Source organism: Egretta garzetta, unplaced genomic scaffold, assembly GCF_000687185.1.
Source record: "Egretta garzetta isolate BGI_Z169 unplaced genomic scaffold, ASM68718v1 scaffold904, whole genome shotgun sequence".
Classification (NCBI taxonomy): domain Eukaryota; kingdom Metazoa; phylum Chordata; class Aves; order Pelecaniformes; family Ardeidae; genus Egretta; species Egretta garzetta.
The window spans coordinates 81,407-91,799 of record NW_009259525.1 but is presented as its reverse complement, the minus strand read 5'-3'; the positions used below and the strand labels follow the sequence as shown (position 1 = coordinate 91,799).

The 10,393-nt window shown below is 49.9% G+C and overlaps 1 protein-coding gene across 1 annotated transcript in view; it reads right to left on the bottom strand.

The window, feature by feature from the left end:
* IGHMBP2 (immunoglobulin mu DNA binding protein 2) overlaps positions 1–10,393 on the bottom strand; it is a 55,215-nt gene that overhangs the window by 38,057 nt on the left and 6,765 nt on the right. The window contains exons 6-8 of the mRNA XM_035893053.1: positions 5,661–5,824; positions 5,060–5,260; positions 855–1,002 (exon numbers count right to left, since the gene is read on the bottom strand). Of these exons, the coding sequence (XP_035748946.1) occupies positions 855–1,002; positions 5,060–5,260; positions 5,661–5,824 (513 nt within the window). The remainder of the gene's footprint in view (positions 1–854; positions 1,003–5,059; positions 5,261–5,660; positions 5,825–10,393) is intronic.

Genomic DNA, 10,393 nt, shown 5'->3' with positions numbered 1-10,393 from the left:
ACGCAGGAGGCTGTAGGGAGGTGGGGGGCGGCCTCTGCTCCCTGGTAACAGATGATAGGACGAGGGGGAATGGTTTGAAGCTGCACCAGGGCAGGTTTAGGCTAGACATTAGGAAAAACTTCTTCACCAAAAGGGCTGTCAGGCTCTGGAATGGGCTGCCCAGGGAGGTGGTCGAGTCCCCACCCCTGGAGGTATTTAAAAGAAGGAGAGATGAGGTGCTGAGGGACATGGTTTAGTGGTGGGATGGCAGGGTTAGGTTAAAGGTTGGACTCGATGATCTCAAAGGTCTTTTCCAACCAAAGTGATTCTATGATTCTATGTGCCTACACGCGCTGCCTGACGAATATCTGGAACTGGTCCCTAAATCCCATGTTGTTTACAGCACTGGGGTGACTTACAGCACTAACCAAATACACGCAGACTGAGACCGGGCTATGAAAACATGTGCTGTGTTCAATCAGTCGTGGAAATTATCCAAGCAGGAAAGCAATTCCATGTGATTTATGAAATCAATAAGCAGATTGCACACCTCCAATAGCACCTGTTTACTCGCTGAGAGCTCAGCTCCCGCTCAGAACTAGCAAAGATGGGCCGGGCTGGCTCACACCAAAGGCCCTTCTAGACCCATAGTCTTTGGTAAACAACAACATCACATGCCAGAGTGTAAGCCGGGAGAATCCACTGTGGAGGAGTTTCGAGCGCTTGCAGAAAACTTGACTGAACTCCCAGGAGCTTGGAGCAGGGAGATGAAGTCTCCCTCTTACCTTGGCAGGATGCTGCATTGCAGGGCACACGGTTCATGTGAGTCTGGGCAAGTGAGGTGAAATAGTGCAAAGCAAAAGAGGGTCTCGCACCTGTATTCGTAGCGAGGACAACACTGGCATGGGTAAGGGCTGCAGCCATGGCAGTTTCTTCTCGTTCCTTTAGCTCCTTTCTCAGTGCCTTAATCTCGCCGAGAAAATGGCTCCGCTCTCCCTTGTCTTGAGCCTTTTTGGTTTTTGCCTATAAAATAGAAAAATCAAGATAGAGCAAACTGTTTCTAGTCCTAGGGATATGTTCAGCTTCTCAGATAACCCGGACACAGCATGGCTTCTCTATGTCCACCATGATACATCGGCTCATCGTAATCAGCCCCATGAAACCTTGGTGACTCTTCCCTCTTCCCTGCCAGAAAGCCCCTGCCACCATCAGTGTTGCTTGAGGCATAAACAGTATTTCTGTCTGTGCAAAGGATGAGCTATATCAACACAACCCCGTCTCTGAGCATGAAGCAGCAAAACGGGAATCTCACTGCCTATCAGACCATCCGGGAGCATCAGGAGTAGCACCATCACTCAGGGTCTGGACAGCGACTCCTCAGGCTTAGCTGGTCCACGCTTAAACTCCTCTGGCTGCACATTTTGATAGTCTATGAACTGTGAGCACAAAGTGTTGAAGAGCAACTCCCTGTCCTTAAATCCTCTGTTCAGCCCTTTCTGCTCTGCCCGGTACTTTCCCAATGCCCCAGAGATCAGCAGGGAGAAGGTCAGACGCTTCAGGCCATCCCACTGCCGAGCCTGTGCTCTAGTCAAAGCATCTGGGCACAAAGCAGGGAGTAATGTATAACGGTGATCAGGCTTGAGGGGAAGAGGAGTCTTGTGCCTTTGCTGGGTGAGGAATCAGGACCTCCTATCTCATTCTGCTCCGTTGCTTGGGGGAAGCAGGGACCGTCTGGCTCCACGTGACCTTGAAGCAGGAGGGCTCCCCAAGTTGACTGCGCCATGTCCAGCCAAAGCAGCAGCTTTGCATTTATAAAAAGGTGTCTCTGAGTTGCTGGGAATGACACAGAGCAGTACCTAGACAGGCTCACGGCTTTTTTTAGCAATGCCTATTAAATATATCTAACACATCAAATCATCACCACTGGTTGCTAGCACTTCCCCAGCTACAGACCAGCAGCTACCAGACAACGGCCAAGCTATCGTTCACTGCAAGTCACCTCGAGAAAGCTACCCAGACTCTCAGGTGGAAATTTGGATGATTTCCTTGGAGGTGAGGCTGATGATTTGAGAAAGCTGAAACAGCTTCACACAGAAGCTTTTATAAGCAGCCAAACCAGTAAGACCTGATGGTTCCTATCATCCTCCTCTGTATGGATGGATTCTCCGGTGTCTAACATGGTTCTGCTCCTGTTGCAGCCATTCCCCTAGGAAGGACGTTCGTGTGTCCCGCTCCTGTTTTGGTTAATCTTGCAGGTATTCAACACCTGCATGTCTGCCAAGCGTGGTCAAAATTGGCTGCTGGGCTCAAGAGTTACCGGGGAAGGGATCAAAGAGAGACACACAGATAATGTGATTACACAGGCATCTTTTCCGTGGCTTGATCTATAAGGACAGGGTGGGCACCAGTCCTGATATTCACTGAGCTGAAGGGACAAAGCAGATCAGCACCCACCTCCTCTCTGCTAGAAAGAGAGGAAGATTAGAGAGCAAAACTGATGGTGCCAGTAGGGCCAAGTTTAATGTCTGTTCCGCAAAAAAGATCTAGTTAGTAAGTTAACAACGGCAACTGTTCTCTGATGTTGGCTGGTGACATTAAGATCCGAACATCCAACTGACTCTCGGCTCTGAAAGCAGCTGAGGAAGCAGGGAGCCCAGTCCAGAGGTAACAGAGCCCTGTCGGTCAGCCCCGAGGATACTGCTTGGCACACAGTGAGCCTGGACCCCACTCACTCCTCGTTAGGGCTCTGTGGGTGCCAGCAGGCTCTAATTATCCTGATCTGCCTCATTCGGGCCCCCGCCCACACGCTCATTGGACTGGGAGTAGCATTTAAGGCCAGACCTTGCCCTTTCCCTGAGCTATAGGGTTTGTGTCCTGGGTCTGTGTTCCTCCTGGGCTGGCTGCAGACTTGCTTCATCACTTTGGGCCTGTCTGGCAATCTGGACTGCTGGCTGGCCCTGCTCAGCATCGCTGGACCTGTGCTGCCTTCCTTGCTCAGGTGCCAGGGGACCACAGCCTTGTTGGTGCAGAGTATCCAGAAGCTGATGTCCTGGAAAGCCTGAAGCCTGAGCAGGTGAGGGAAGGGGATGCAAAGGGGTAGAAAATGCTCAAAGAGAGCGGGGGTTTTCATTTCTGTTATGAGTTCTCCTGTGGTTGGGGGCAGTGGTGAAGGAGGAGAGCGAGAAGAGGCAAAATGTGGAGTGGATGAAGGAAGAAATTGTTATAGGGGCAAGTAGGGGATATTGCAGGGGAGAAACTGAGGCAGGATGGGGGAGAGAGATGGGCCAGGACCTCAGAGGTGAGCTCTCTGCAGCCCAGAGAAAGAGGTGCCAATGAGTCAGGTGTGTCTTCTGTGAAAGACCTGATTGTGGGCAGCTTGAAGCACTGCTGTGCAAGCTGCCTTGCAGAGGTATGTTAGCTCTTGGGGTTTTGTTTGGTATTTCAGGGCAGCAAAGCCTTGGTGGCCAGTTCCCATCTCCCATCACCACATCCACCTTCCTCTAGGGAAGAAGCAGATGGAGACCTTAGTGCTGAAGGCTCTGCTTTCCCCCTGATTTCCCTTCCACTATGGAAAACCAACAGTGAAAAAAAAACTTCCTCCCACTTTTAAAAGTGCCTCCCAAGAAGAGGAAAGGCAAAATTAACCACTAGTGGGAAAAGATGCAAAATGAGAAGTGGAAAAGACTCGGTGTAGAGCCGTGACTACAACCAGGTCTCCACCCCAGAGGATGTACATCCCCTTTGTCAGCTTGCCTCTGGGCTACCAGTATGACTTTACCCAGCCCTCAGATGGCCTCTCTTTCCCGGAATGCTGAAGCTGCTGCCGTAGCAGTGGCTGCAGATTAATGTTCATAGTTGGTCTGTGTTGCTTCAAAGAAGTAAATGTGCGGCGCCTCGGTGGAGGGCAGGGTGATGTTATTTAGGCAGGTATGACACAACATGTGTGTGGGGCTACGAAGATGCCCTCCTGCATCTTATTGAAACCGAATCTCTTCTGAGCTGGATGCATCTGCAAAATGGCTTCTGGACAATGCTGCCACCAGAAGGGGGAAGGGAAAAAATAGACCTAATTGGTAACAAACCCAATCATCTCGAGTAGAAGACCTACTTTGTAAATTAAGTTCAGGAAAACCAGTTTATGAAAGAAGAAATTAAGGGTACATTTTTATATTGTGCTCTGCTTTTTACTTGAGGTGGCTGAGAGTGGGAGGGAGTGTCAGGACAGCCAGACATCTCGTTAGGAAGTGAATTAATGATGTGAATGTTTCTCTCACTTTCTGGTGAAGAGGATGGCATGAACAATGCCAGGCAGCTAATCTGGAGAGCAGGGCACTGCAGCATCTCCCCACGCAGCAGTAATGACTACGATTTTGCCACTTCAATGAGGAATTTGGCTAGGAGGTGTTCTGCCCTCGGCTCCTCCTACAGCAGATGAAGATGAGCGCTGGTGGCAGGTGACCAAGCAGGCTCAGGCAGCCCCTGGTAGAGAAGTTCTCTGTGAATACATTTTGGAGGCTGGAAGCCTTCCCCATTTCTAAAATTGCCAGGCTTGCACCCCAGTTTCTCTCCTCCAAGGCCAGGTTAAATGCCTCCCAAATGGAGTAACTGGGATTAATCCAGGCCATGTGCATCTCCAGCTGTCACTGTTAGTCCCCTGCATGATGCTATTTTTCCTTTCCTCTCCCCTGAAGTGGCCTTTCTACTGTTGACTGACCACAGAGGCTCAGGGCCTCCAAAACTTTACCCCTGCCTGTATACAGGGGATCCCAGCAAGATCCAGGCTGGGAGCATCACTGTGGGCTCATGGTGCCCTGAACCCACAAATACCAGGTTCAGGCTGGCTGCAGGCTGCCCATGGCTCACACCAGGACTAGTCACTCTGACTTGCCTCTAGCCCCTGATTTTGGGGCAACCCAGAGTACCTGGGTGCAGTGGTTGTCTTCTAAGACCACTCAAGAACAACTGCCATTTCTTTAGTTTTAGAGATGAAGTAGCTTGCCTGGCTAGCAGACCAGGTACTGCTAATCTAGAGGGCTGGCCTTCAGGTAACCCACCCGAGGTGTGTTGCAGGGACACGTACAAAGGCCTGGTCGATGTCCTTCCTGATATCTGCCACTATCTGGGCGTTGTCACCACGGGCCAAGACCGCGTCCAAGGAATGCTGTTGGATGGGCTCCAGCAGGCGAGCAGGGTGCCCAAGCCGCAGGATGCGGGCTTTGTAGCCAGCCAGCCTTTCTACCAGATTATCCACAGCAACATTGGAAGGGGCACAACACAGGACCTGCAAGGAGAGAAACCAAGTGCTTGTTACTGCCAAGGACAGCAAAATGCTGGAACGACAGTGTCTGAGCAGGACGATGCTCAGCAGAGAGAGATGCCAACACGTATCTATGGGGAATAAACCACTGACATATCCACAGCCTCCAGATACCAATGGCAATTCTGATTCTCACCTTGCTTTGAAGCAGTAGTGCAGGGGCTTCGATAAATAGCAAACCTGAGCTTTGATGCTTCTATTTGCACCTAATTTCAGCTGATGGGGGAAACTCCCTGGCCTTTGTGAGCCAAGCCAGACTATGCAGTGTAGCACAGCTGTTACTGAATCTGCTCCGTGTTTGCCATGAAGTTTGCAAAATAAACCAAGGGATCACTGTCACTACAGTCCTGCTGCTGATACTCACTTTCAGGCCTTGCTGTACAGCTTGCAAGATGATCTCTACTAGCGTTGTCGTCTTCCCTGTGCCAGGTGGTCCATGGACGATGGCAAGCTCCCTCTGCGCCAGTGAGAAGGAGACAGCCTCCCTCTGCGATGCATCCAGCGAGTCGTTGAAAAGCTTTAGAGGCTCTGGGGAGACAGCAGGAGATTCACTTGGACCTCAGCCCTAACTTGGGTGCTTGCTGAGGAGCACAAATCCATGAATACAAAAAAGAAGCTCTTGCTAGCTGGCCTAAATCAATTTGATAATGGGAGTAACCTTCCTGGGGAGGAAGGTATGCTGTGCACCACCTAGGTGGCTAAAGGAGCCTAGACTGGTAAAAGTAAGGCTTGTTATGCTTTCAAAACCAACATGCTGCCCATCCTGCACATCTGTCTTCCCCTTTTCTCTCCTACCCTGCTGCCTTGCAGAAGGAGCAAGCACTGGGTTGTGAAGACACTAGTCTGTATTGGAACAGCATTTAAAGAGGCATTTACTTGCTATAACATCAAACATGTAGGATCTCCTGGGTGCTCTGGGTCTATTTTAAAGGTGAGCCAGTGTATTTGGCAGACCTTCAGCAAAAAGAGGGGAGGAAGTAGTCAATCTTGCAAACAAATCGTTCCCATTCCAGTGAACAAACCCAACACAGCAGCAGAAAAGGCTACAGCATCTGTGAGCAGAAAGGAGCAGTTCTGTATTGTTCAACAACGACCAAAAAGGCAGGCAGGAAAAAGACACACACTGGCAATATAAATGATGAAAACTAAAATTAGTTAGGGCTTTAATGATCAGAGAGGAAAAAAGGGAAAAGAGTGTGCATATTGCATTACAAGAGACTTGGTTTTGCTGCAGAAGACTGAATACTCACAAGCTGCTTTTTACCTCCCAGATTTATCCAATTAAATTGGATATTTATTCTCATCCCCCCTAATCCTGCTGCTAATCTCCTTGTTCATTATGGAAGTTAATTACAGCAGACATGATGACTCATTACACTGAGGTTTCCTGAAAATAATGCTCCTATGAAAGCTTATATAAGACAAATCTCTGGGCATCATGTGTTTTATCTCTCCCTCTGCATTAAGGGCGTGATTCAAAGCATGGAAGTTTCTTCTGGTTTTCGGCAGGTTAGCTTATGTGCAGCTCCCACGTAACCTCTGGCACTGACTTTTGAAGCAGCCCAACTAAATGAGGTGTCTGTTAAACAAATAACATTTGTTAAAGAGATGCCTGGTGAGGAAGAGAGAAGCAGGACTAGTGGTACTTCTTCCTGCTAACCTGCCTTGGCTTTATACATAATTTTTAAGTTAGTGTGCTAATGACTAAGAGAAGACTAGGAAGCATCCCATGGGGTGGGGGGAAAAGAAAGAACAGCTTAAAAACTGAAAGGCATTTCCCACAATGAGGAACAGCCGGGACGTAGGAGTCATTGATATTTCCTTGCTCAAGGAATGAGATCAGAAACAGGCTTCTCCACACATATGTACACCCTCTTTCCCTTTTTTCCAAAAGTTGCTGTGTGGGCAGGCTGGGAAATGTGCCTCTCTTCTGGGCTGGGTGCATTAGTGGTGAGGAGGAGGGCAGAGCCTTTTAAGGGACACTCTGGCTCCTCTAAACTCTTTTCCATCTACCAGCTGGGCTCTAAGTAGGCTCACCTGAAAAAATGCAGTTTATCCACTCCAGCAGGGCTGGCCCAAGAGCTCTTTATAAGCAATCAGTTTAGGATTTGCACAGATGCCCCCAGAAGACAGCCCTTAACCCAGCTCTAGCCCTGTGCCACCTCCCTCTTGGGGTCCCCCCCTGCTGCAGACTGTGGAGAGGATGAATATAAATCTGCATCCTTGGGCCTGGCTGGGATGGGTGTCGCTGGTGGTCAGGTAATTCAGCCCCTGATTTAGGAGTGTAGTATTGGGGAAAAAAAAAAATTACCTTGGCCATGAAGGTTGGTCCTGCAACAACATTTCCAGGAACCAAGGCAATTTTTTGCCCAGTACCAGCAGTTCAGGGGAAGTGGGTGGGAGAGTGGTATTTGAGTCCAGGAAAGGGGTCTGTGCACCAAACACCAATGGGAACAGTCCCTCCTGGGAGGAAGAGCTCAGGTTCTCCAGGGCTGGAGGCCTCTCGCTTCTCAGTGTACTTTCCAAAGTATATTTACCACCATCGCTGTGCATGGGCACCAAGAGCAAAGCGGACCCCGTGACCAGCTCCTCTACAGCACAGCCTAACTGCAGCCAAACCCAGGTGGGTAACTAAGCCTGGGACAAGGCACTTCCCCTGCTCTCTCTATGAAGTGTTTGGCAGCTGAGTTGTCCAGACTGCTTAGTTTTCCCCATAGACCTCAAGGGCCTCTTTGTGGCCTCTGTGATGACAAGAGGTATCGCATGGCAGAGGGACAAGGAGCATTTAAGATTTCTGCACGGAAATCCCTGGTGCTTCCCCAGCGCTCTGCCCGATGGGTTGGCCTTTACTGGGGACACCCCTGCCTTTTAACCTGGCTCTTTCTTCTTTCTCTAGTCAAGTCCCTTTACAGCAATTGGTGTAATTAGATATAAACCATGCCTTCTGAACTCCACGTGACCGTGTGAGCCAGCCAGCATCTGGGTGTAGAGGTGAACACCCCCTCGCTTCTTCTAGACCAAGAGTACAGGGGAGAGCTGGTAGCTGTTAGTGATCTGCACAGGATTATGCCTACAATAAGGCGTAACCTTATTTCTGAGAGAAAAGGGAATGTGTGCATCCAGCAAGCAAAGCAATGCTGGCCTCTGCTGGCAAGCAAAGCCTCGCTATCCATCCACAACAATGTGCGGGTGCAGGGGTCCCTGCATAGATGCTGCGAGACAGCAGCCGTGAGCAGGGAAGGGTTTCTCGTGAGAGACTTCTGGTGTGAAAGCTCTAAATGCTTCTGGGCCAAGAGTGCAGCTTAAAGTGGAAGAGAGCCAAGCAGAGCATTTCTTATGGATGGGCTCCTGGATTTTGCTTCCCAGAGAGTCTGATGAGCAGAAATCCTGCGCAGTTCAGAGTTTGCCTTTTTGAAAGCTTATTCTCCCGCTTGGTCCCTTTCTGGAGGAAGCAGGTAAGGGTTGGAAATGCTTTGTGGTGGGCACCAGTCCCATTCTCAGCTGCAGATCCATTAACCCACTGATGACACCTTCATATGCTCCCTTTGACTACCCCATAGGTTATTCTTCCCAGAGCCTGTCTAGTGTCTTTGAGTTATGCCAAGGATACTTATTGAGGTGTTTTGAGAGGCTTAGGCTTTGATGTGCAGTGCTATAGGGAATGGCTCAACCTATGCACAATCCCAGCAGCTCAGAGGGAGAGATGAAAAGCCCAGATTAGGTGCCTGACTTCAGCGAATACTATCCTTTACGCTGGCCATGCAAGGGCCATGGGCTTGTGAAAGTGCACAGACTTTTTTTTTGTGATCTCCAGCAGCATTTCAGCCATGCCTCTTGTGTAAGAGAGATGGCCTCCAACATAACCTGGCCACTTCCCACCCCGTGGGGAGCCACCAGCTTTCTGAATCAAACCTGGAGCCCCTGGCTGTCCCTCACAGTTCAGATCCCAAAATGTTTATCAGCCCTGGCCCTGCTCGACCCTGAGCCCAAACATACCCCTGGCTAGACCCAGAGGCCCACCCAAGCATCTCGCCACGGCAATGGTGTGGAACCAACAAGTGGTGAGATTTCCTGTTGCCTGTTAAAGACCTTGGGGTGAGAAGGCTGGTACAGACTTACTTCAGGCTGTTTAGGGTCAAAAGCCTGGCATTTTTTTCCCCCAATTACTCACAACTCCCAGAAAATGTGCTCCAGGACATTGTTCCAGCGGGAGTCATACCTGTACCCATTCCTGCAGGGAGGGATTCATCCCCCCCAGCAGTGAGGAGGATTTTCCTGATCATGTGGGAAACAGCTATGTGCAAATTAGCACAGCAGCAGCAACTCTGCCAGGCATCAGGAGCTGGGCTAAGGGGCACCAAGTTGTTCTTGTCACTATTACCCTTCTGTGCATACTGATGGTGGTTTGTTTTGGGGGTTTATTTTAGCCAGTATCATGTGCTGGTCAGACACCAACTACTTCAAAACCATGATTCCACTGGCTTTATCAGACTCCTTGTCAACCTAATCAGTCAGTGACTGGATTTAGGCACCCTCCTGGGATGACACAGCCTTTAATATGGATCCTCCAGGCACAGCATTTGGCAGCCTGTTCTCCCAAGATAACCCAATCCAGGCAACTGCGATCCAGTCATGAGATCGCAGCGCAGCAAAAAATAAGCAACTAAAAGCTCTTTACATTATCCTTGTGGCCTATCTGGTAACTCTATTTGGGTTATGTCCTAAAGAGGTCCTGTATAACCAACCTTTTGGAAAAAACAAACCCAGGTGCTTCTCCCTTTTCCCTCCAGGTCACAATGCTCCATGTTGGGAAACAGCCACCAGCAGAAAGCACCAGCGGAGCAGAGGATGGTGCTGAGACTCCACTCGCTTTGCTGGTGGGAAGAACCACCGCATCTTGCGCCTTTCAGCGGTACTGGTGAGCGTTCTGTGGTTCAGCTCTGCGTTGTGTGCTGCAGCCTGGGCACCTTCATGCCTTCCTGAGGACATGAAGCTCGCACAGACTTGCTGTCTACCTGTTGCCCGTTCAGTTCACACCCCCTTAACACTTGAACCTGCTGACCAGTTTCTAACTGGTTTGACATCAAGTCCCTACAC